This window comes from Aquarana catesbeiana, linkage group LG03, assembly GCF_042186555.1.
Source record: "Aquarana catesbeiana isolate 2022-GZ linkage group LG03, ASM4218655v1, whole genome shotgun sequence".
NCBI classification, from domain to species: domain Eukaryota; kingdom Metazoa; phylum Chordata; class Amphibia; order Anura; family Ranidae; genus Aquarana; species Aquarana catesbeiana.
Window position 1 is genome coordinate 654,850,007 of NC_133326.1, and position 27,377 is coordinate 654,877,383.

Sequence of the window (27,377 nt, forward strand, 5' to 3'; positions counted from 1 at the left end):
TGTAACCATATTGCTACACTTGGAGGCGCCTCTCTTCTCTTTTATACCCAGTTGTGACATGACGTTACTTGTATATCAAGCCAAAATTTATTAAAAAAATTTTGCTTGTCTTGCAAAACGCTCTCAAACCAAGGTTTTACTGTATTTTTTTAAACAGATCCCTGTGTCTTCTAAAACCCCTTGGATCCCTAGGACCAAGTTCTGCATTGAGTCTTACTCCTGCACAAACTCATAGTTAAAGAAATGTGTCACATCATAAAAAAAGACTGTTATTGCTGTATCTGTCCTGCACCTGTGCCTTGCATCCCCAGTCTTTTGATGAGCTTTACCGTCTAAAGTACATGTCCTGTAGTGGCGTAGGGACCGACCGCTAGAACTACAGTGCGCAGTGGGGGACCAGACAACCAGCACACCTTGAAGTGTGATGGGTGCAGAATTTTCTGTGGACTGAATAGCTGTTCTGTAGGTGAAGATTGAAGGCAAGGCAGACTGAACACATAACTATTATTAGTCTTCTTTTGCAAGGACATAACACATTGTGTTTTATTTTGGGGGGGTGGGGGGTTTGTCATTTTTTAGACTGACAAAGGGTTGCTTTAAGCCATACCTTTTTCACTCACCTTTCGAATGACAGAGCATCTACTGGCCAGAAGTTTTGGCTAGCAACAGTTGAATGACAAAGAAGGCCTAGGACCCTAGTTTGCACTGCCCACAGGCCAAACACTCCTTTTTAGAGAGTGGGAAGCTGTCTGTGTTGGGCTAAATTGAGGCCCAGTGGTAGGGGTTCTGGGGCTGTTGCAGCAGCATTTTAGTGCATGACATTGTAAAAAAAAAAAAATTCTGCTTTATTTATAGTGCCTCAAAATGACATTTAATTTATGTCACTGCACGGCATGGTGCATTGCACTGCTGTACGGTGTGACATGCATGCCTTCCTTTTGGAGCTGTGATAAAATGCAGCATGTCTGCATGTTTATTGCAGCTCACTGCACCACACCTGCAGGCTGCTTTGCAGTGAGAAGGGGGGCACATAGAAAACAATTTTTTTTTTTGTGCCCTAGCGGTGACTGGTGTTCTTCCAGTGTGGAAAAAACAGTATGTGAATGAGCCCTTAATCACAGCTTGGGCAGAGGTTGGTTCCCCTTGTACCATGCTGAACCTGTGATGCAAAGGGCTCCACCAAGTGACAGACATCAGTCTGAAAACTAATGCTGCGTACACACGGTCGGATTTTCCGACAACAAATGTTCGATGGGAGCATGTTGTGGAAAATTCCGACCGCGTGTAGGCTTCATCGGACATTTTCCGTCGGAATTTCCGACAAACAAAATTTGAGATCTGGATCTCAAATTTATCGAATTTCAAAACAAAATCCGTTGTCGGAAATTCCGATCGTGTGTACACAATTCCGACGCACAAAATTCCACGCATGCTCGGAATCAAGCAGAAGAGCCGCACTGGCTATTGAACTTAATTTTTCTCGGCTCGTCGTTCGTGTTGTACATCACCACGTTCTTGAAGTTCAGAATTTCCGACAACATTTGTGTGACCGCGTGTATGCAAGACAAGTTTGAGCCAACATCCGTTGGAAAAAAAACATGGATTTTGTTGTCAGAATGTGCGATCGTGTGTACGCGGCTTAACAGAGTTATTGGAAGACATCACAAGAAGCTGCTTTTCAGGTTTCTAGTTCCTTAAAAATGTTTCTCTTTTAAAGTGGACCTTCAGTCATTTTTTAAAATTTTTATCTATTAAATCTTCCGCCCCCTGTTTTTTTAACTTTGGATAGTAAAACCTTTTTTTCTGCCAGTAAATACCTTATACAGCCCACTTCCTGTTTCTTGTCTGGTCATTAGCCTAGGCCTATGACATCATGCACAGCTCTTTCTCTCACTCTCCTGAGAGTTTGCCAGGAAGGGAGGGGGGATGAGTCATAAGAGGGCCAATGAGAGCTGAAGAAGCTGGAGGTGTGAGTCTGTGTACAGGAAGTGAACAGGCAGCAGCTTCAGCTGCCCACAGTTAAAAATGGATGCAGCCAGACTCAGCAGAGGAAGATTTCTGCAGTATATTTGGCAAATGCAGAATCACAGTATATATAAAATAATATGCAAAGTGTTTGGAGAGAAGCTTGAGAATGGCAAAGATGTTTTTATTACAAATTGTGTGAGCAGACTGCAGTTCCTCTTTAAGAACTACCTGGACCAGCTTTAGCCATCAACATTGTGCTTTCTACTTCCAGGTCCACATTCCTACTGACCCTCCACGCACACTGTGCACACTGGGACTGAACAACGTGGTCAATGGGGTAAGTCTGTTTTGTTTCAAAAGGAAAATTTAGAGAGCTACTTATTTATATGTATTGTTGTAATGTTTGTATATTAATTAATCTGCGCTAACCCCACCACCCTAGTATGTGATACTTAAACAAAGTAAGCAAAAAAAACGTGATAAGATAATAGAAATTAAAAAATAAAAATTGAATAAACAAATAAAATTAGCGTAAATGCTGCTATCTTCTGACAAAATAAAATACTTAAGACAAATTATATAGACACACAGAACATTGCGCAAATGAATACACCCAAATATGTGAATAAAGATGCCACTCATACTACATTAATCTCTAATGTGAAAAAATTCCAGAACAATAGTAAAATTAAATTGGTCTATGATGAAAGGATAACCCTCCCAAAAAAAACAAACCAATATATTCCACACAAATGTTGATGTTAGACGTATCAAAAAAGTGTCCATAATGCAACAAAGTGTAAAGAAACAAGGAGATCTGATGATGCCGCCCCACACACTGCACAATGGTCCTGTATTTCAACTCTGGAAAGTGAAGGTATAATCAAATAGATGGCCTCTTACTGAAACGGAAGGACCCCAGATGATAAGGGTCAAACTCGCCTGGTGGCAGCCACACACTGCAACAATCCCTCACCTGATCGGCTCCAGGGATTCAATTAGCGGCTCTCTCTCATCAGGAACGCCACATTGAAACGATCACTCCATGCATTCAGATGACTCCAGCAATTTAGTTGTAATACTTCCACCTGGTCTGCTGGGCAGAGATGGCGGCTCTCTCCCAAAATGGATATCCAGATAATCTAAAGACTTTTCCTTCTGTTCCCTTCACAGGCTCCTGTGTATATTTTAAATTCATTGGTTTAAAAAAAAGAAGAACTTCATAGTGCAATAAACTCTTGATATTTATTCAAAGCAGATTTTTTCACATGCCTATCGCAGAAATATACACACAGCTTTAGGTTCTCAAGCTATCAGCTGGAGCGTGGTGACGTCACAGGGTTCTGTATGTGTGTGTATATTTCTGCGATGTGCATGTGAAAAAAATCTGCTTTGAATAAATATCAAGACTTTACTGCACTGTGAAGTTCCTCTTCTTTTTTTTTTAAACCAATTAATTTAAAATATCCACCGGAGGAGCGACAAAGTACCCCATGATTAGTGGGTCCTACGCTATCTATAGAATGGGAGATCCTGCTTCTCTGAACCATGGGAGCCATACACTAAGCCTCGATTCACACAGGGGCAACACGACTTCAACGCGACTTTGCAAGGCGACTTCAACGCGACTTTGCAAGGTGACTTCAACACGACTTTAAGCAGCTTACAACGCGACTTCAAGTCGCCTCCAGGACAGGCGACTTTGGCTGTGGCCAATCACAGAATAATCAGCTCTCTGGGAGGGAGGGGTTTGCCTGGGTAAACTAATTTCTTTTCCTGTAAAGTAGCTTCAATATAGATGGAGATCCGACTTGGAGGCGACTTCCATTAAATTCTATGGGTACAGGTCGCCTAGAAGTCGGATTGAAATAGTACAGGAACCTTTTCTGAAGTCGGAGCGACTTCAGTAGTGTAAATTAAGATGCTCTCATTGACTATAATGCAAATCTCAAAGTAAAGCGACTCGGGGCGACTTGAGGGCTTACAAGTCGGATCCCAAGTCGTTGTAGTGTGAACCGACCCTAAAGGTCTCCACCCATGACACAGGTGGATGCTAATGAGAGGCACTGTATAGGGAGTGGGGTGCTCCAGCCCAAAAGGATCTTGTTTGGATTCTGACCAAATCCTTTTGGGCTGGAGCACCCCACTCCCTCATTAACTACCTCTCATTAGTTTCCACCTGTGTCATGGGTGGAGACCTTTAGTTCTCCCATATAGAGGAGTGTATGGCCCCCATTGTTCAGAGAAGCAGGATCTCCCAGTCTACAGATAGTGTAGGACCCACTGATCATGGGGTACTTTGTCGCAGTAAGTGGGCTTATGCACCATATAGCAATATGGTGTGACCAAATCCCCATATTTTTTTATAATGTTTTTTGAAAATATCTAGGTGTTTTAAATAGCCTTGCAGCAGGAGGTAAATGTCTTTTTTGCATGTGTGCGCTGTAATATTTTGTTCTTCTCACTCGATTGACATTCCATATTGGATATGCTACTTTGGAAACCATGAACATATTGGATTGTCATCTGTTTGTCAATGTCTGCGACTAGCAGCTCTACATGAGAATCTGGCAGGTCCTAAATGTTAGAAAACAGTAACTTCCGCGCCAGTGGTGTCAATACCAAAAAAAATATAAGTGAATCACATATCAAAAAAACATTCCCAGCAGTGAAAATATAAATTAACAAACTAATAAATATTCAAAACTAGTAAATAATTTACAACCTATATAAGCTGCTCCCCCAAGTTTCTTTGAAAAATCAAAAAAATTGAATATTTTAGATAGGGGGCGCTAGAGGTTATCAAAAATAATTAGGTGCATAAAAGAAGCAAACAACAAAGCTTCTCATTGAAGGGTGAAAAAAATATATATAAAAATGCTAGCAGTAACAATTCACATTTGAGTTACACATTGAAGTGATGACAGTAATAGTGATTATTGTCCCCATAACATAAGTGAATGAAGTGGTATCTTGCAATAGTGTCACAATCTTGCTGTTGTGAGAAAAATTCCGTAACCAGAAGAGAAGGAAAGGGATACACCTTGAGATAATAGATATCTGCTTACCAGATACCAATGACTCCTTTAGTTAAAAAGAGAGTCACTAGCGCTTGCGCAGGATTGTGCTTGCTCACATGGACGGCTGGATATTGGATGGTATTATAGGCATGGATCGTTCCCGTCACATTCTTTCAAGATATGGGTATAGAGGAAACAAAAACAGTCTCCATAGCGTAAAACCATTTATTAAAATATAAACAATAAAAATAGCCAAGTGGCCGCTTACATTAGTGGGTGCCTACCCGGCACTGGGGCTGCTTGTATGTCAGGGTAACTCTGAAGTTAGAAAAGACCCTTCATATCTCATCTTAGCCGACGTGCGTTCCAGCCCGCATAGAGGGACAGCCAGAGGATCCGGATGTTGGAAGACAAAAAGGACATGTGACCACGTACCGCTCCGATGTACGTTTCGTTATGAACGTCTTCAAGACGTTCATAACGAAACATACGTCGGAGCGGTACAAGGTCACATGTCCTTTTTGTCTTCCAACGTCCGGATCCTCTGGCTGTCCCTCTATGCGGGCTGGAACGCACGTCGGCTAAGATGAGATATGAAGGGTCTTTTCTAACTTCAGAGTTACCGTGACATACGAGCAGCCCCAGTGCCGGGTAGGCACCCACTAATGTAAGCGGCCACTTGGCTATTTTTATTGTTTATATTTTAATAAATGGTTTTACGCTATGGAGACTGTTTTTGTTTCCTCTATACCCATATCTTGAACGAATGTGACGGGAACGATCCATGCCTATAATACCATCCAATATCCAGCCTTCCATGTGAGCAAGCACAATCCTGCGCAAGCGCTAGTGACTCTCTTTTTAACTAAAGGAGTCATTGGTATCTGGTAAGCAGATATCTATTATCTCAAGGTGTATCCCTTTCCTTCTCTTCTGGTGACGGAATTTTTCTCACAACAGCAAGATTGTGACACTATTGCAAGATACCACTTCATTCACTTATGTTATGGGGACAATAATCACTATTACTGTCATCACTTCAATGTGTAACTCAAATGTGAATTGTTACTGCTAGCATTTTTATATATATTTTTTTCACCCTTCAATGAGAAGCTTTGTTGTTTGCTTCTTTTATGCACCTAATTATTTTTGATAACCTCTAGCGCCCCCTATCTATCTAAAAGGTCCTAAATGTTGGCTAAGCTCAAAATGCTGCTGAAGTATGGCCACCCTGTAGTGTCTGCAAGGACATGTGATAATCTTCAACTCAGTCCCTGCATTTTTGTGGGGCCCCTGGATTGCAGACCCAGGCTGTGTATACTCAGCCTCCACTTCTGTCTTTCACCATAACCCAAGCCCCATCTTCGCTGCCTAACAATTCCAATGCCAGATCCTCAGTAGCCAGTAACGTTGAATGCTGGGGATGGAGTTAGTGCCATCTTTGTCTCTAGCGGTGTTGCTAGCTGAGCCAGTTTTTAGGGCATGACATGTTCACTTTTGAAGTGAAAGGCTCAATTAGTCTTTTGGCCTGTTGCTATGAACCCGGTTGGATCTGACCACCAGACATTATTAAAAGGGAGAAAAAGTAAAGCCTCAGCATTGCGTTGCATGGCAAAGCAGGAGGCTGAGCCTGCAATGAGCAAATGTGTCTGCTACAATATTTAAGGAGTCCATTTATAAAAAAAAAAAAAAAATGGTTGGAAGAATGTGACAAGAATTTGCCTATGCTTGATGAATTTAGACTTTATTATGCATAATGCCTAACACCAGGTTTTGTGTTAGTTTTAATAGTTCATTTGGGTCAAAAGGGCCCAAACAAATTATTTTTATTGCTAAGAAATGCAGCTACTGTCAGCACTGCTCCATCAGCAGAAGGAAGTCCCTGTACCGGTGCCAGAACACAGCCTTGTATACTGTATGTAGCTGATGTTACATACAGTTTTATACAGTGCTGACAGCAGACACGTCTTAGCAATGGAAACAATTTGTTTGGGCCTGCTTGACCTAAATTAACTATTTAAAGTAATACTGCTGTTAAGCTTAGTACAGTGATTTCCTATGATTTTCAGCTCCATCTTGTGGCTATAATGTGGTATTTTTCCTGAAATGCCTCAATCAAAAAAAAATACCCCGTTGTGGCCACTGGATGGAGCTGACGATCGCTGTATTAAGCAAAATGTGACCATACCTTTGTAAGGATGGGTGAACACCTGTCAAATTCATCCAACAATTTTTTTTTTTTTTTAAATACAGTGCCTTGAGAAGGTATTTTTACCCCTTGAGATTTTCCACTTGTTGTCATGTTTCAACCAAAAACCCTAATGTATTTTATTGGGATTTTTTGTGATAGACCAATACAAAGTGGAAGGAAAATGATAAATGTTTTTTTAAATTCTTTACAAATAAATATGTGAAAAGTGTGGGGTACATTTGTATTCAGCCCCCCTAGTCAATACTTTGTAGAACCACCTTTCACTGAAATTACAGCTGCAAGTCTTTTTGGGGATGTCTCTACCAGCTTTGCACATCTAGAGAGTAACATTTTTGTCCATTTTTCTTTGCAAAATAGCCCAAGCTCTGTCAGATTGGATGGAGAGCGTCTTTGAACAGCAATTTTCAAGTCGTGCCACAGATTCTCAATTGGATTTAGGTCTGGACTTTGACTGGGCCATTCTAACACATGAACTTCTCCACAACTTTATCCCTGACCTGTCTGGTGTATTCCTCGGCCTTCATGATGCTGTTTGTTCACTAAGGTTCTCTAACAAACCTCAATTGGTTCCACTAGATTTTAGTTAGGTGTATCAGAGTAAAGGGGGCTGAATACAAATGCACGCCACACATTTTTAGATATTTATTTGTAAAAAAAAAAAGTTTGAAAACCATTTATCATTCTCCTTCCACTTCCTCGTTTTTGGTTGTAACATGACAAAATGTGGAAAATTTCAAGGGGTATAAATACTTTTTCAAGGCATTGTAAACCCTTTAAAGCGGAGTTCCACTCATTTGTATGTTTATTAAAAGTCAGCAGCTACAAAAATGTGTAGCTGCTGACTTTTAATAAATGGACACTCACCTGTCCCACAGTCAAGTAATGCGGTCGACCGAAGCCTCGCTCCTCTCCCCCTCCTCTCCGCAGTGCTGTCATTGCAAGTGTGGGCACCTGTGACCGCTTGTGGCTTCACAGCCGGGTGCACATGTGCGAGTCGTGTTGCCTGGCAATCTTCCGGTACCTGTGACGTGTCCCAGAAGATTGCAGAGAGGGGGGGCCCCCTAGAGGGAGATGAGGAGTCGCCAAGGCGACAGAAGGAGGAAGTGGGACAGGAAGTACCTGTCAAAACTACCCCTCCCCCACCAAAAAAAAAAATTCCAAGTCATATGGCATGTAAGGGGGGGGGAGGGGCGAGGAGTGATTAAAGTTCCACTTTTGGGTGGAACTCCACTTTTAAGTCTTCGTTTTTAACCAATACATGAAAGTTGGTAAAAAGTCTTAAAGGAGTTGTAAAGGCAGAAGGCTTTTTATCTTAATGCATTAAGATAAAAGGCCTTCTGTTTTCAGCAGCCCCCCTAATGCTTACCTGAGCCCCATCTCTGTCCAGCGATGTTCACGAGTCCCTTGGCCATCCGGGACTCTCCTCCTGATTGGCTGAGACACAGCAGCGGCACCATTGGCTCCCACAGCTGTCAATCAAAGTCAGTTAGCCAATCAGGAGAGAGAGCATGAATGGACACACAGAGCTGTAGCTCAGCTCGGGTGCCCCCATAGAAAGCTGCTTGCTGTGTGGGAGCACTCCACAGGAGGGGCCAGGAGCAGCAAAGAGGGACCCAAGAAGAGGAGGATCCGGGCTGCTCTGTGCAAGTCCACTGCACATAGGAGGTAAGTATAACATGTTTGTTATTTAAAAAAACAATGAGACTTTACCATCACTTTAATATCCAAATATTGTTTTGCAACTTTGACATGTTAATAATACTGTACATATCACTTCCACTACTTGGTGTATCCAGGTAAATTTATACCTTGTTTTTGTTCAGGACATTTTGTGCTTTCATTTGATGGTAAATGGTAATGGATATCTCCTGATCCATCCTTTTTTTTTTTTTTTTTTTTTTTTTTTTTTTTATTTTACTTTTTTTGTGCTTTACTAATAATAATAATAAAAAAAAAAATAATAATAAAAAAATAATTTTAAAAAATGTAGCTGTATATTTCTTGCTATTATTATAATCTTCCACCAAAGAACAACCCGAACTACATTCTCCTGCCCTTGATGATTGCTTATTTGTTGTTTATACACGTAGTAGGGCCCAGAAACAATAACCCTAAGGGCAGGCATGCCTGGAGGGAGTCCATTCCTCCTTTAAAGGGACAGGGACACAGTAGAAGCCCAGCAAAAGCACAATGACAGCTGAAAGCGTTCAGTGTGTCCCTATGCCAAATCCAAGCAAGCTATACAAAATAGGCAGCCAACCCAATTTTTTAAAGTCAGGTACACATGGAAGGGCAGTACACATCACAAACTAAAGAATTCCCAGCACACTTACCAGCTAGCCTGCAAAAAAAAACAACAAATTGACCCTGTCTAACGATTCACGTTAAAAACAGAGGGTTAAGTTGCACACAATTTCAAATCTGTGTGGATGCCACACTGCCTTGCCAAGGCTCCTCTGCAAAGTGCAATCCTAATTCTTATATTTTGGTATTCTCGAAGTTGGAGCATATATAGCAATGGATAAAGTAAGGGCAGGCACACCTGAAGGGAGTCCCTTCCTCCTTAAAGGTGCAGGGGCACATTGGAAGCCCAGCAAAAGCACAATAGGATCTGAAGGCATCCACTGTGTCCTCACAACAAATACAGAGAGCAAGCTATACTAAAATGGAAGCCACCCCAATTTATAACTAGCTTATAATGTAAGTACAGAGACTGATCACTGTGATAGCCTCTAGCTATCACCATGATCACCTGACCGGGAACTGGGCCTCCCAGTTCCTGATCGTTTAGCATGAGATCATTGACAATTCGGTTTTTATATTGGGAGCGTGTTGTGCAGCGCACTCTCAGCATAAACACAGTAGCACATATATGCAGACCCAGGGATAAAGACCCACTATAGTGAGGCCGCATATGCTCAGCGGTAAGGGGTTAATCAGATGAAGACCAGTTAGTTGATCAGATAATGACTAGTGTCACTTGAACTAAGCAGAAGGAATTGTGTCAGTGAAGTAGAATAAGGCATATCTGGACAAAATATATACTTTGATCTCTTTTGAAAGTTTTTTTTTTTTTTTTTTTTTTTTTTTTTCTTTTACCAAGACATTGGCTGGTAGGAATCTTGCAGGTGCCCCCTGGATCCTGGACGCTTCTAGAGGACTTTCAGACTGGACATCCCCATTGACACAAGCCTCCTTGTCTGTATGGGATCGATTAAATGCCTCAGGCCAATATGCTCCCCAAACGTCTCCAATATGCTCCCCAAACGTCTCCTTTTGGCGTCCTTAGAAGTCTTTCCCTTTTCCGTTTCCACCTGGAGAGGACCTGGGGTTCTCTAGCTCCTGGGGCTCTGACGGGAAAGTTGCATGTGCCAAATTTGCTCCACAGGGTACTTTGTCCTACGGGACTATTCCCTTTGCATCCTGGAGACATCGCCAAATAGCAGACTTTCCTAATGAATTACAGCCCCGACTACGCCCTCTCAATACGCTTAAAACCTTTGAATATTTGTGTTGATCACCCAGAATTCAAACGCCTACTGTCACAAATGTATAAGCTTGTGCTTAGCACACAATCTACATCTGTCCCCTATTACATCAGAGAATGGGAGAGAGAGCTTGGACAGGATTTCACCCATCACAGATTCAAAGGATGATCAGACTAACACACACCACCTCTATTCGTTCCCGTGTCCAAGAAACATTGTATAACTTTCTTCCTAGATAGTACAGGACCCCATCCCGCTTGGCTCAGGTGTTTCTGACGGCGGACGCTCGTTGTTGGAGGGGGTGCAACCAACAGGGCACATTTCTCCTGTTCATTTTCTTTTTCATGGGGCTCCTTCATCAGTTAAATTGTATAAAAAGAGTGTCACTCCACACTTACTAAACGCAGCCAAATCCCTGAACCCCAGATTCTGGAAACAATCATCGTGCCCCTTATTATTGGACTGGAAAGGGGAGGTAGATTGGATATGGAGGCGGAGTGGAGGATACACAGTCAGAGACCAACAAGAGAAATTCAAAGATATTTGGTCAGGTTGGATGTATCACTCTTCGGAGATCCATACAAACTAAATGTAATCCCCATACAATGTCTTAAGACATGTTTGCAATTGCTGCACGACCCCCTGTAGACATACTCGAAACTAGTTGGTTAGATTTGATGTTAGTTTTCTTTCCATCCCCCCTCTCTCTAGGGTTTCATTCTCCTTTTCCCACTACCCTTTTTCTCCTCTACGATAATGATGCCTCGTCTGAGTTGCATCTGAACATTTTTTAAACACTGTACAACAAGACAAAAACAGAATTGCGCATGAGAGGGTACCGAAACACACTGATAAAACAACTAAAAGTCTATAAAGTCCAGGAAATATACCTATGCAGCATTAGTGGCAGCCCCCTTGGGAGCGAAGCAGTCTCTGGAAGAACAATAGGAGAAAAACAAGGTGCGCCAAAAACTAAGTGCAGCAGAAGATGCAGCAAATGGTATATTTAATTAAAATTGGCCAAATGGCTGCTCAAACTTATATAAAGATCAGTAGGCAAATAACAGTATAATACTGTGGTCACTCAGCGGGTCCCCGGTGGATGGTGGTGTGTAGATGTTAACACAAGAGGAGAGTTCCATGCTGTTCCGAGATGACGAGACGGCTGTCCGGCAGGTTGTTCCTCTCCTCTTGTGTTAACATCTACACACCACCATCCACCAGGGACCCACTGAGTGATTAATGACATGACATTCTGTAAAGACTATGCAGTGTTTCCTAAATATATCAAGGTGTCCCCCACATATAAAGATATAATAACTTTCCGCGGACCTCTCAAAAATCCTCTGATGGAAGTAGAAGCCCTGACATGTATGGCCAGTGGTTCCACTGCTAGTACAAACAGGGGCGATGATGGGCACTCCTGCCGTGTGCCCCTATGCAATGAAAAGGACTCTGATAACGCCCCATTTATCCTAAGTTTAGCCGACTGAGCTGCATATAAGAGTTTAATTCAGTCAATAAAAACCGGGCCTAGACCAAAACATGAAAGCACCTCCCACAAATAAGGCCATTCCACACTATCGAACGCCTCTGCGGCATCCAATAAAAAAAATAGCTCCATTATCTACCTTTTATTTGCATAGTTAAGAACAGTCGACGTAGATTTTGTGCAGTAGATCTGGTCGGGATAAATCCCGATTGATCTCTATTAATTTAATTTATGAATAATTTTAGCCAATCTATTTGCCAAAACTCGGGTTAGAGGTTTAACATCAAATGTGAGTAGAGAGATGGGCTCATAAGAATCAGGTGACATAGCCTCCTTCCCGGGTTTCAATAAGACTACAATAATTGCTCGTTCATAGAGGAGGGTAATCTGCCGTTTTGTAGAGCCTCACTGTACACCTTCAGGAGCATCCGCACCAGCTGAGGAGCATATTTCTTGTATACCTCAGCCGGGAGACCGTCCGACCCAGGCGCCCTCCCGCAGTGTGTCTGTGCCAGGGCTTTTAGATTTTCCTCCTCAGACAATGGTGCATTTAATATCTCGGAGTCAGAGGGAGAAAGTCTGGGCATGGAGTAGGCTTCCAGGAACCCCCTCAAAGTCTGACTGTGAAGGTTGTACCCTAGAGGAATAAACATCTATATAGAAGGCATGGAAAACTTGAAGTATTTCTGGAGTGGTGTAATAGGAGACCTCTTGGGCAGTAGCGGCCCGTGCATGGAGGGCACGTTGGTCGCCGGCCCCCTATCCATGCTCCCGGCCCCTTTCAGGACGCCGGGTGCATGGATTCCTATGGCGGGGGTGTGTTTTTTTGTTTTGTTTTTTTTTTTTTTTTTTTTTTTTTTTTTTTTTTGAAGCGTGTGATTAGAGTCAGAGGCTCTAATAGGCTTCGGAAAAGGGTGGGCTCGAGGGCGCAGAGAATGCTCCCCGATACCACCCAATTGTGTTACCATAGCGAAAGAATTTTCGCTATTTTCACACTAAAGTTCCTCCCCGACAATCAGGAGGCAGGTCAGTGAGACCTGTTTCCCGATTGGTCAAAGCGCCAAGTGATCCTATTTGGATGCGGAGCATTTAACGGAAGAGGAGACAAAGAGCGGAGGAAGCATGAGGAGCAGACACCTCCGCTGCCCCTGCTGCCCAAACTGGAGGAGACACAGGAGGAGAAGACACCACAGTCCGGTAAGTGCCGGACCTCCTGCAGGGGGTGTGTGCTGTCAGTGACACAAGCCCCGTGCCGGGGGGGGTGATGTCAGTGCTGTCAGTGCTATATACCCTATGTGTAATGCTGACCTAATATACTCTAATCTGTGAGGCTGACCTATATACTCTGTCCTGTGATGCTGAGCTGTATACTCCTGACACTATAGGTGGAAGCACGTGGAATACAGGGGACAGAGTGGGTGGATTCTATAAGGGGTGAGGCTTATGAAAAGTGGGAGGGGTCAAAAAGGAAGGGCGGGGTCTGGTGCCCCTCCATCCTTAAACTTCACCAGTCGCCACTGCCCCTGGGGGTCTGTAAAAGCTTGTATATATGAGCCAATCTGTTGCGTTTTAGTAAGCAAAGCCTGTAAATGACCAGTGTTCTCTCCCTCCTCGAAATATTGTTGTTTTAGGAAGAAACGTTTATTCTCAGCTAGCTGTAACGCTAACTGCTGTGAAAGGGATTGGGACGCTAATAGGGCTGAAACAACTAATCGATTACTATTTTCATAATCGATTAATCGACCAGTAACATAATGGGGTTAAAAAAACCTAAAATGAGCCCTTTATAATAAATTATAAAATAATCGCTACTGCAAATATTACTTTCACAGTTCTACACTGAAAAAAAGAAACTCCTTACAGTAGTGATTATCTGCTTTTTTTTGTACTATAAAGGGCTAATTTTAGTTTTTTTCACCCCATTACGTTACTAAACGTCTTACACCTGGTTCACATCTATGTGTTTTTTGGTGCTTTTTGCAGAAACGCACTACAGTTCATTTACATGGTTTCCTATGGGAAATGGTGCTTTTTTGGTTCAATATACTTCAATAGAGAAGCTGCAGAAAAGCATTTAATGCGTTTTTGCAGCAATATGTGTTTTTTAATCTGCCCAACAACAAATTGGCCAAAAAAATGCAAAAATGCAAATCGCAGCAAAATCGCGTGCACAAAAATCAAAACGCACAGCAAAAATAGATGAAAAGCAAACTGCATAGGTGTGTACTGAGCCATATGCTGGCCACACCGATCAATTTTCAGACGAAAAATCTTTGTACATTCACTGAATGAACGAACGAACGTTCTTAAAATTAAATTTTTTTTTTTGAAGGAAGACATTGTTTTTGTTTTTAATAGAAAAATTTGATCACCGAGTCTGATATTTACCAGATTCACCCTTTAATAGTTTATACAGTATATCTCCTCTAATAGTTTATACAGTATATCTCCTCTAATAGTATATACAGTATATCTCTTCTGTCTGTTGTTCTCAGAGTGGATTAGATATTTTGCTCCCTAACCATATAGTTGGTTATTTATATTTTACCACTGCATAGAGATATTTAAGAATAAATTACCTTTTTTAACTGTACACATGAACTAAACTATACACCACACTTTTTTTTAAGGTTATTAACCGAATAATCGATTAATCGAAACAATAATCAGCCAACTAATTGATTATGAAAATAATCGTTAGTTGCAGCCCTAGACGCTAACCATGCCTTTCTTGTATCACCTGAGTGATAGGCAATATAATTGGCCTCTGTTCTTTGCAGCTCTGATAATACAAAAGTTTTCCCAAGACTTTGTTTTAGTTTTGATAAAATTAATGCATTTTATGAACTGTCCTCTCATATACGCCTTGGAGGCATCCCACACCACTTCCAGCTCTGCCGTAACTTACCACATTATGTTCAAAGAATTCATTTAACAAATCTACAATCGGATCTGGGTCTGGGAATAAAGAGAGACAAAAAGGATTAAGCTTCCAGCATATCTGTCTAGGATAATCGGAGATAATCATTTTAAAGACACAGACACAGGTTTTCATATGCTGCTTGACAGAAAGTGCTCAATCTTGTAGTCTGCCATGTCCCAGAAAACCGCACATGACTTAGTTCTTCAGCAGGAGTGAAAATGAGGATTCTGTTATGAGCTTGCACTATTGGATTGGCTTAATATTTTTTGCCATTCCACATTTTTTTTTTCACTTCTGTACAGGGCCGTCTTTAAGGCAGGGCAAAAGGGGCAGCTGCCCTGGGCCCTGTCATTGTTGTGGGGCCCAAAGCTGCTGCCTCATACTTGCCAACTATCCCAGTTTAAATTCCCTTGCTGTGTCCTGATATCTCAGTGTGAAATGCTGCCCAGCTCTGCCCTATTGTTGTGTACAGATGACTCACCTGCAGACCCTGTGTTTACATGTAAATAACTGGCATTCATATGTAAATAGCTGCATCCGATATAGATATGTAAATAAAGGCGGCATTCATATGTATATCATGCCCCCTGCAGTGAGTAGATGTGCTGTAACCTCTAGCAACCAATCGGTGAGCAGTATTACTGTACAGTAATCTCTAGCAACCAATCAACAAGTAGAAATCATTTGCTGTAACATCTAGCAACTAATCAGTGAGCCGTAATGTGTGCTGTAACCTCTAGCAACCAGTCAGTAAGCGGAAATGATACACTGTAACCACCGTAATCGCTGCCTGATCTGATACAGTAAACAGATTTTAAGTCTAGCTGCTATTTATTGTATGTCTCAGAGAGGTGGAGAGCGAAATTGTATGGGGGGGTCCAAGAAAATGTTTGCCCAGGGTCCAATCAATATTAAAGACGGCCCTGCTTCTGTAACCCATTCTCATTGTCTTCTTCTTTTCTATCACAGGTCAGTGCGGCTGGAGGCACTGTGGCTGCGGCTTCTGGAGAGCAAACTGTGGAGATCTGGAGGTTTCCAGAATAAAAATTTTTGCCTCCACTCGTTCTTGTGTCTCGTGATTGTACTATATATACTATAGTTGGGTGTGTGGTCAATGCAAAAGAGACAAGTTTGTTACCATTTAGAGATGAGCTTATCATGCCATGATATGCCTTTTTATCTGATGGATACAATTTAGACCATTATAACCACCAGTAAGTAATTTGTTTTTTAATGTCTTCCCACAGTCCTCTGCATTGCAGAAATAAGGCTGACATTAGGAATGCCAGTGTGACCCATAAGACCAATAACAACTTGGTAAAAAATAATGTTCTTTAGCAGGAAACATACATTTCCACATAAATAATTATGCTACCAAAATCAGTGTGTGCTATAAATTGCCTCCAGCATTGCTCCTGATTCTTCTTGCTGGAGGCTGGCATTTTGCTGAAGCCCAGAACCCCTGAGCAGCAGTATATCTTTAGACTGTCAGCAGATTGACCTGTAGTGGCTCTGATTTTTGGCACAATGCCAAAAATAGAGAGCAACTGAGCATGTGCAGAGCAGTGTGAGACTGTGTATTACTAGATTTCAGCACTTATTTTTGATGTTTTACATAGCTATACCTGCAAAAGGGGCCAGCCTGAAGTGATCGAGGAGGACTTAATTTTCTGACTAAAATTCCACTTTACCACTTTAGCCTCGGAAAGATTTACCCCTATAATAACCAGGCCATTTGTGCATTACGGCACTGCGTTACTTTAGCTGAAAATTGCAGGGGCGTGCGACGCTATACCCAATTTAAATTGATGTCCTTTTTTTCCCCACAAATAGAGCTTTTTTTTGGTGGTATTTGATCACCTCTGCGGTTTTTATTTTTTGCGCTATAAACTAAAAAAGACTGACAATTTTGATAAAAAAAACAATATTTTTTACTTTTTGCTATAATAAATATCCAATTAAAAGGTAAAAAAACAAATGTATTCATCAGTTTAGGCTAAATTAGTAATTTAGTATTAATTTAGTTTATTTATTCATTTAGTATTCGTCTACATATTTTTGTAAAAAAAAAAAAATCACAATAAGCGTATATTGATTGGTTTGTGCAAAAGTTATAGCGTCTACAAAATAGGGGATAGATTTATGGCAACATTTTTTTACTAGTAATGGCAGTGATCAGCGATTTTAAGCGGGACTGCGGACACTTTTGAAACTTTTTTTTGGGACCAGTGACATTATTACAGTGATCAGAGCTAAAAATAGCCACTGATTACGGTATAAATGACAATGGCAGGGAAGGGGTTAACAATAGTGGGCGATCAAGGGGTTAAGTGTTCCCTAGGGAGGGGTTTCTAACTGGGGGGGGGGGGTGGACTGACTGGGAGTACAGAGAGATCGCTGTTCCTGATCACTGGGAACAGACAATCACACTGCACTCCCCTGACAGAACGGGTACCTGCTTTGTTTACATAGGCAGATCCCCGTTCTGCCTTTATGAGGAGCGGTCGAGGGTGGCCGGTGGGTGCCCCACACCCGGAGTGTCTCGTGCACGAAACGAGGTACATGTAAATAGGGTCACTCTGCCTGCAGTATATATGTGGTGGGCAGTCCTTAAGTGGTTAAGCAGAACTGGCAGTCTTCTGTGTTTTGAGCCGCAGGAGAGAGAAGGGGAGGAGTTTAGTGGGACAAGGGGCATACAGGGTGGACTTTAGCAATGTGATGATCTTTTAGGCCCCATGCACCTAGCAGGGGAAAAGTAGTTTCAAATACACACCTAAAGCCATGTTTTTGTAAACACATTTTGGCACGTTTAAGATTGTATTAATTTTATTGGCCGGAATATTTATTTATTCTGGCCGTTGAAAAGAATGAACACCCAAGTGCTTGGTGCACCTAGTGCTTTACCACTTAACGACCGACAGGGCAGCCGTTCTGTGCAGAATCACATTATATATATATATATATATATATATATATATATATATATATATATATATATATATATATATATATATATATATATACACACACACACACACACACAGTACATGATTCTGCACGTCCACCCAGGGGGCAGGCACATGCACCAGCGGCGTGCCACTTTTGCTGTGACTACTCATTGCAGACGCCGAGCACCGAGTGCCAGCCTATGAATGTCTGCCGGCACCCGCTGATCGACGAGGAGAGACACATAACAGAGCTCTGGGTATGTAAACAAGGCAAAGCTCTGTCCTGACAGTAGGGATGTGGTGGATTTTGTTTCCTTGCAAAGCAGGAAATAAAATCCAGCACATTCCTTACTAATAACAGATTTTCTGCTACAGGTTGGCAGTTCTGTGTAGAATCATGTTTGTATATACGTGCTTCTGCACTTCTGGGTGGGGGCCCGGGTGCACTGCTTTTGCTGTAATTAGTCACAGCAAAAGCCGATCAGCGGGTGCCGGCCAATGGATGCCTGCTGGTACCTGCTGATTGTCGAAGAGAGGCTGGACAGAGCTCTGCGTATGTAAACAATGCAGAGCTGCGTCCTAACAGCAGGAATGTGATGGATTTTCTTTCCCTGCAAAGCAGGGAAAGAAAATCCATCACATCCCTTAGTGAAAGCAGCACACATACTACACAAAAATACTGGTTAGGCACTCATTTAACCCCTTGATCACCCTCAATGTTTAACCCCTTCCCAGCCAGTGTCATTAGTACAGTGACCGTGCATATTTTTTAGCACTGATCACTGTTTTAGTATCACTGATTCCCACACAAAAAAAAAAATTTTAAAAAGGCAAAAGGTCTGGTGTCACCCACAAAACACCTCCATCCCAATATATGTAACAAAATACAGGAAATTGCCCTGGTACTTTTAAATGAGGTGAATGTGGTTAGCAATCGACAGAGTAAATGCAGTCTCAAAATGTATTAACATTGTCATGCCAACATAAATCATAGCCAAGCCACTGGTTCATCCATTCACACACCATTACACATTCATCTCATTTATTTCACTGTCTCCGAGTTTCCAAGTCCATGGAAAGAAAATCCATCACATTCCTGCTGTCAGGACGCAGCTCTGCATTGTTTACATACACAGAGCTCTGTCCAGCCTCTCTTCTCGACAATCAGCAGGTGCCAGCGGACATCCATTGGCTGGCACCCGCTGATCAGCTTCTGCTGTGACTAATAGCAAAAGCTGTGCACCAGGGCCCCAACCCAGAAGTGCAGAATCGCGTATATATATTAACATGATTCTGCACAGAACTGCCACCATGTAGCAGCAAATCTGTTATTAGTAAGGGATGTGCTGGATTTTATTTCCTGCTTTGCAAGGAAACAAAATCCACCACATCCCTACTGTCAGGACAGAGCGCTCCAGAGTGCTCAGGACCTCAGACTGGGCTGAAGGTTTACCTTACAACAAGAAAATGACCCTAAGCACACAGCTAAAATAATGAAGGAGTGGCTTCACAACATCTCTGTGACTGTTCTTGAATGGCCCAGCTAGAGTTCTGACTTAAACCCAATTGAGCATCTCTGGAGAGACCTAAAAATGGCTGTCCACCAACGTTTACCATCCAACCTGACAGAACTGGAGAGGATCTGCAAGGATGAATTGCAGAGGATCCCCACATTCAGGTGTGAAAAACTTGTTGCATCTTTCCCCAAAATACTCATGGCTGTATTAGATCAAAAGGGTGCTTCTACTAAATACTGAGCAAAGGGTCTGAATACTTAGGACCATGTGATATTTCAGTTTTTCTTTTTTAATAAATCTGCAAAAATGTCAACAATTTTGTGTTTTTCTGTCAATATGGGGTGCTGTGTGTACATTAACCACTTCAGCCCCGGAAAGATTTACCCCCTTCCTGACCAGAGCACTTTTTACAATTTGGCACTGCGACGCTTTAACTGCTAATTGCGCGGTCATGCAATGCTGTAACCAAACGAAATTTGCGTCCTTTTCTTCCCACAAATAGAGCTTTCTTTTGATGGTATTTGATCACCTCTGCCGTTTTTATTTTTTGCGCTATACACGGAAAAAGACCGAAAATTTTGAAAAAAAATGATATTTTCTACTTTTTGTTCTAAAAAAAATCCAATAAACTCAATTTTAGTCATACATTTAGGCCAAAATGTATTTGGCCACATGTCTTTGGTAAAAAAAATGTCAATAAGTGTATATTTATTGGTTTGCGCAAAAGTTATAGCGCCTACAAACTAGGGTACATTTTCTGGAATTTACACAGCCTTTAATTTATGACTGCCTATGTCGTTTCTTGAGGTGCTAAAATGGCAGGGCAGTACAAAACCCCCACAAATGACCCCATTTTGGAAAGTAGACACCCCAAGGAAATTGCTGAGAGGCATTTTGAGCCCATTGAATATTCATTTTTTTTGTCCCAAGTGATTGAATAATGACAAAAAAAAAAAAAAAATTACAAAAAGTTGTCACTAAATGATATATTGCTCACACAGGCCATGGGCATATGTGGAATTGCACCCCAAAATACATTTAGCTGCTTCTCCTGAGTATGGGGATACCACATGTGTGGGACTTTTTGGGAGCCTAGCCGCATACGGGGCCCCGAAAACCAAGCACCGCCTTCAGGATTTCTAAGGGCGTACATTTTTGATTTTACTCCTCACTACCTATCACAGTTTTGAAGGCCATAAAATGCCCAGATGGCACAAACCCCCCCCAAATGACCCCATTTTGGAAAGTAGACACCCCAAGCTATTTGCTGAGAGGCATGTTGAGTCCATGGAATATTTTATATTTTGACACAAGTTGCGGGAAAGTGACAATTTATTTTTTATTTTTTTATTTTTTTGCACAAAGTTGTCACTAAATGATATATTGCTCACACAGGTCATGGGCATATGTGGAATTGCACCCCAAAATACATTCTGCTGCTTCTCTTGAGTATGGGGATACCACATGTGTGGGACTTTTTAGGAGCCTAGCCGCGTACGGGACCCCGAAAACCAATCACCGCCTTCAGGATTTCTAAGGGTGTACATTTTTGATTTCACTCTTCACTGCCTATCACAGTTTCGGAGGTCATGGAATGCCCAGGTGGCACAAACCCCCCCAAATGACCCCATTTTGGAAAGTAGACACCCCAAGCTATTTGCTGAGAGGCATGGTGAGTATTTTGCAGCTCTCATTTGTTTTTGAAAATGAAGAAAGACAAAAAAAAAAATTTTTTTTTTCTTTTTTTAATTTTCAAAACTTTGTGACAAAAAGTGAGGTCTGCAAAATACTCACTATACCTCTCAGCAAATAGCTTGGGGTGTCTACTTTCCAAAATGGGGTCATTTGGGGGGGTTTTGTGCCACCTGGGCATTCCATGGCCTCCGAGACTGTGATAGGCAGTGAAGAGTGAAATTAAAAATGTACCCCCTTAGAAAGCCTGAAGGCGGTGCTTGGTTTTCGGGGTCCCATACGCGGCTAGGCTCCCAAAAAGTCTCACACATGTGGTATCCCCGTACTCAGGAGAAGCAACAGAATGTATTTTGGGGTGTAATTTCACATATTCCCATGGCATGTTTGAGCAATATATCATTTAGTGACAACTTTGTGCAAAAAAAAAAAAAAAAAAAAAAAAAATTTGTCTCTTTCCCGCAACTTGTGTCACAATATAAAATATTCCATGGACTCGACATGCCTCTCAGCAAATAGCTTGGGGTGTCTACTTTCCAAAATGGGGTCATTTGGGGGGGTTTTGAACTGTCCTGGCATTTTATGCACAACATTTAGAAGCTTATGTCACACATCACCCACTCTTCTAACCACTTGAAGACAAAGCCCTTTCTGACACTTTTTGATTACATGAAAAAATTATTTTTTTTTGCAAGAAAATTACTTTGAACCCCCACACATTATATATATTTTTAAAGCAAATGCCCTACAGATTAAAATGGTGGGTGTTTAATTTTTTTTTTTCACACAGTATTTGCGCAGCGATTTTTCAAACGCATTTTTTGGGGAAAAAACACACTTTTTTACATTTTAATGCACTAAAACACACTATATTGCCCAAATGTTTGATGAAATAAAAAAGATGATCTTAGGCCGAGTACATGGATACCAAACATGACATGCTTTACAATTGCGCACAAACGTGCAGTGGCACCAAAATAAATACATTTTTAAAAGCCTTTAAAAGCCTTTACAGGTTACCACTTTAGATTTACAGAGGAGGTCTACTGCTAAAATTACTGCCCTCGATCTGACCGTCGCGGTGATACCTCACATGCATGGTGCAATTGCTGTTTACATTTGACGCCAGACCGACGCTTGCGTTTGCCTTAGCGCGAGAGCAGGGGGGACAGGGGTGCTTTTTTTTTTTTTTTTTTTTTTTTTTTCTTTATTATTTTTTTGCTTTTTTATCTTATTTTAAAACTGTTCCCTTCATTTTTTTTTTTTTTTTAATCATTTTTATTGTTATCTCAGGGAATGTAAATATCCCCTATGATAGCAATAGGTAGTGACAGGTACTCTTTTTTGAAAAAATTGGGGTCTATTAGACCCTAGATTTCTCCTCTGCCCTCAAAGCATCTGACCACACCAAGATCGGTGTGATAAAATGCTTCCCCAATTTCCCAATGGCGCTGTTTACATCCGGCGAAATCTAAGTCATAAAATGCTCGTAGCTTCCGGTTTCTTAGGCCATAGAGATGTTTGGAGCCACTCTGGTCTCTGATCAGCTCTATGGTCAGCTGGCTGAATCACCGGCTGCATTCTCAGGTTCCCTGTTGAGACAGGAGAGCCAGAGAAAAACACGGAAGACGGTGGGGGGGGCATTCTCTCCCACTGCTTGTAAAAGCAGTCTAGAGGCTAATTAGCCGCTAGGATTGCTTTTACATGAAAGCCGACCGCTGGCTGAAAAGAATGATACCAAGATGATACCTAAACCTGCAAGCATCATTCTGGTATAACCACTCAAAGTCGTAAATGCTGTACCTGAAGACAAAAAAATGGTTAACAATAAAGCACAGTAAACGGTAAAGTATAAAAAATTGCATACCTGAAAAGCAAACTTGATAAAACATAATAACAATAAAACATTGCAGAATAGAATACAGTAAAAAAGAGCAGAAGAATAGAGAGAGAGAGAATAGAGAGAGAACAATAAAACGACAACTATTATTTTTTATTTTATATTTTTGTTTGTTTTTTTTTTTTTTTACACTTTTTTTGTAACTGTAACTTTTATAACTGTAACCGGTTCCAGGTTCGGGTCTCTCAAAATGCGATGGCATCTTGGGAGACCCTGTGAAAGTGTGCCTAGTCTGTGCAATGCTGTACCCTACGCTAATACTCAACTAGTGAATGGTAGTGTTCAAAACATTCACCAATGCAAAGACCAGGATTGTCAGGACAGGAGGGACAATAATAGCGGGTGTCACGCCTATATCCGCGCTTGCTGCAGACATGACATCTTTTTTGGGGGGTTCGTTGGGTAGGGGTACTCGGGAGGACATAAAAATGCCTCTCATGCAGCCGACTGCATTTGGTTGGGGATGTGAATGGGGGAAGTACGGGCGCTGCAGAAGCGGTGGGTTCCCAATTAGGATTGGCGAATGCAGCAGGAAGGGCACTATGGGCACGACGGGCCTGTGTTTGTCTTTTTGGTGGCAGCGGGACACTATTTGTGCTTGCCACCTCACCAGCTTGAACTGCACTTATGGGACTCGCCACGTCACCAAGTGTTACTGCAGTGCTGGTTTGACTACGACCGGGGTGTACTAGGCCGCTGGCGCTTGCCAGTTCACCAAAACGCTACCAAAAAAACTGTTAGCGATTGCAGGGATCAGGCCTGACTCTGCGAACGCTGCAGTTATGCGTTTAGTGTTTTGTAAGTGACAGTGATCGATCGATACTGCACTTGGGTGGGCTGGGCTGGGCCGGGCGGAGGGGCAAAACGCAGGTGCTAGCAGGTATCTGGGCTGATCCCACTAACACTGCGTTTTTGGGAACCCTAAACTGCTGGGGACGCCAGTATAGATCTGATCGGATCAGATCAGATATTGATCAGTTCAGATACTATACCACTAAGGGAGGTGTACGGTGCGTGCGTGGGTGTTAGCGCTACTGGCACTAACCTGACGCTGCCTGGGGCTGGTGCTTGCCAGTTCACCAAAACGCTACCAAAAAAACTGTTAGCGATCGCAGGGATCAGGCCTGACTCTGCGAACGCTGCAGTTATGCGTTTAGTGTTTTGTAAGTGACAGTGATCGATCGATACTGCACTTGGGTGGGCTGGGCTGGGCCGGGCAGAGGGGCAAAACGCAGGTGCTAGCAGGTATCTGGGCTGATCCCGCTAACACTGCGTTTTTGGGAATTCTAAACTGCTGGGGACGCTAGTATAGATCTGATCGGATCAGATATTGATGCGTTCAGATACTATACCACTAAGGGAGGTGTACGGTGCGTGCGTGGGTGTTAGCGCTACTGGCACTAACCTGACGCTGCCTGGGGCTGGTGCTTGCCATTTCACCAAAACGCTACCAAAAAAACTGTTAGCGATCGCAGGGATCAGGCCTGACTCTGCGAACGCTGCAGTTATGCGTTTAGTGTTTTGTAAGTGACAGTGATCGATCGATACTGCACTTGGGTGGGCTGGGCCGAGCCGGGCGGAGGGGCAAAATGCAGGTGCTAGCAGGTATCTGGGCTGATCCCGCTAACACTGCGTTTTTGGGAACCCTAAACTGCTGGGGACGCTAGTATAGATCTGATCGGATCAGATATTGATCCGTACAGATACTATACCACTAAGGGAGGCGTATGCTGCGTGCGTGGGTGTTAGCGGTACTGGCGCTAATCTGACGCTGCCTGGGGCGACGCATATCACCGCCGGGCGATCAGGGGGCTAAATCTTTATTCGGTAATAAACGGCGGGTGCCCTGACACTATAAAAAATAAACTAACCAGCGTCACCCGTAACGGTTATACAGTGATCAGTGGTGAAAGGGTTAACTAGGGGGCAATCAAGGGGTTAAAACATTTATTCGGTAGTATATGGGGGTCCCTGTCGCTATAAAACGCTGACGGCGAACCTCAATATTTACCTCACTAACTAGCGTCACCAGCGACACTAATACAGCGATCAGAAAAATGATCGCTTAGCGACACTGGTGACGGGGTGATCAAGGGGTTAAAACTTTATTAGGGGGGGTTAGGGGGGTATCCTAGACCTAAAGGGGGGTAATACTCACTGCCCTAACACTGTAACTGTCACAAACTGACACCAATACAGTAATCAGAAAAAAAAAAAAAAACAGCTTGGTGTCAGTTTGTGACAGGGGGGGGGTGATTGGGGGGGGGATCGGGGGGTGATTGGGGGGGGGATCGGGGTGTTTTGTGTGCCTGGCATGTTCTACTGTGTGTGTGTGTTGGTGCACTCACATTGCAGTCTTCTCTCCTCGGCCCGGAACGGAAAATGCCGAGCCGAGGAGAGATGACATCATTTCCTCTGCCTCTGTGTACAATACAGAGGCAGGGAAATGATCCCATTGGCTGGGAGCGATCGCGAGGGGGGGGCCACGAATGGATGGCCTCCCCCTCACCACCGATCGCCGTGGGAGATTTGTCGACCGCCGCAGGCACCGGGGGGGGGTCCGATCGGACCCCCCACCCGCGGGCAGGCAAGGACGTACCTGTAAGTCCTTTTGCCTGCCCGTGCCATTCTGCCGACGTATATAGTCGTGCGGCGGTCGGCAAGTGGTTAATGAGGAAAAAATGAACTTAAATAATTTTAGCAAATGGCTGCAATATAACAAAGAGTGAAAAATTTAAGGGGGTCTGAATACTTTCCGTCCCCACTGTGTGTATATATAGATATATATACACACACACCATAGTTTGTAGACACTATGGGGGTTATTTACGAAGGGCAAATCAACTTTGCACTACAAGTGCAAAGTGCACTTGGAAGTGCAGTCGCTCTAAATCTGAGGGGTAGATCTGAAATGAGTGGAAGCTCTGCTGACTTTATTATCCAACCATGTGGAAGCAAAAATGCTGTTTTTTATTCTCCTTGCATGACCCCCTCGGATCTACAGCAACTGCACTTCCAAGTGCACTTTTAGTGCAATTTCAAGTGCACTTTGCACTTGTAGTGCAAAGTGGATTTGTCTTTCGTAAATAACCCCCTATAACTTTTGCACAAACCAATCAAAATACATCTTGGCCTAAAGTTTTTATATAGTAATTTTTTTTTTTTTTTTTACATTTTTTTTATTGGATATGTTTTATAGCAGAAAGTAAAAATGATTGTTTTTTTTTGTTTGTTTTTTGTTTTTTTTGCAAAATTGTCGGCCTTTTTTGTTTATAGCGCAAAAAATGAAAAGCCCAGCAGTGTTTACCACCAAAAGAAAGCTCTGCTTGTGGGGGAAAAAAAATAACATGATTTTCATTTGTGTACAATCATGACCGCGCAAATGTCGGTTAAAATAACGCAGTGGCAAAAAATGGCCTGGTCATGGGGGGGGGGGGTTAAGTCTTCCGGAGGTCAAGTGGCTAAACATGGTTAGACGCGTTTACACGTTTTGGTATGAGGCATTTTTTCTGCCAAAACACTGCTGCTCCTGAAGTGGGGTTTATTTTTATTTTTTTGCCTATAGGCGCATAAATACATAGGCTAACAATGAGGGGCGTTGAGAGGCAGAAAAAAAAAAGGCAAACCGCCTGTAGATGTAGCATTTAAAACGCCCAACGTAAATGAGATCCTAATCTGTCTTTTAAAGCTATTCTAATCCAATGAGCAGGCAGATGGCACAAGAAGCTTTAAAGCTGCAGTAATGGATAGCGATGTTGGGTTGCTGGTTATGACATTTGGCATGGATGTGTACATTTAATAGACTAGCTGAGCAGAACAACATTCATTTCAGCTTTGTGTTTTCATGGTTTCCACTAAAGTTTTACTTTCCTATTTTTAACCCATTCCTGCACAGACGTGTGCCTGTGCTAACTCAAGTCTGAAGATTATAACCACTTCAGCTCTAGTACCTGTGAACCCCTTTTTGGACCCGAGCAATTTTTACATTTCCGTTGTGGACCTGTTTATTTGGCAATAACTTTGCCACTATTTTATTTATTTTTTCTAACTTTGTCATTATTTAACCCCTTCATGACAAAAGTAAAACAAATTTTCAAGGCTGAACACAGCTTTGTAACTTTGACATGTGTTCGTAAAATTGTACATACGCTATATTGTCGAAAATATTGGGACGCCTGCCTTTACACATACATGAACTTTAATGGCATCCCAGTTTTAGT

General features: G+C 42.4%; 1 protein-coding gene across 1 annotated transcript in view; it reads left to right on the forward strand.

Annotated features, from left to right (window-relative positions):
- FBXW9 (F-box and WD repeat domain containing 9) overlaps positions 1 to 16,162 on the forward strand; it is a gene marked incomplete in the record, with an annotated part of 85,705 nt that extends 69,543 nt beyond the window's left edge. The window contains 2 exon segments of the mRNA XM_073622723.1: positions 2,240 to 2,305; positions 16,073 to 16,162. Of these exon segments, the coding sequence (XP_073478824.1) occupies positions 2,240 to 2,305; positions 16,073 to 16,147 (141 nt within the window).
- Between the last annotated feature and the right edge of the window lie 11,215 nt (positions 16,163 to 27,377).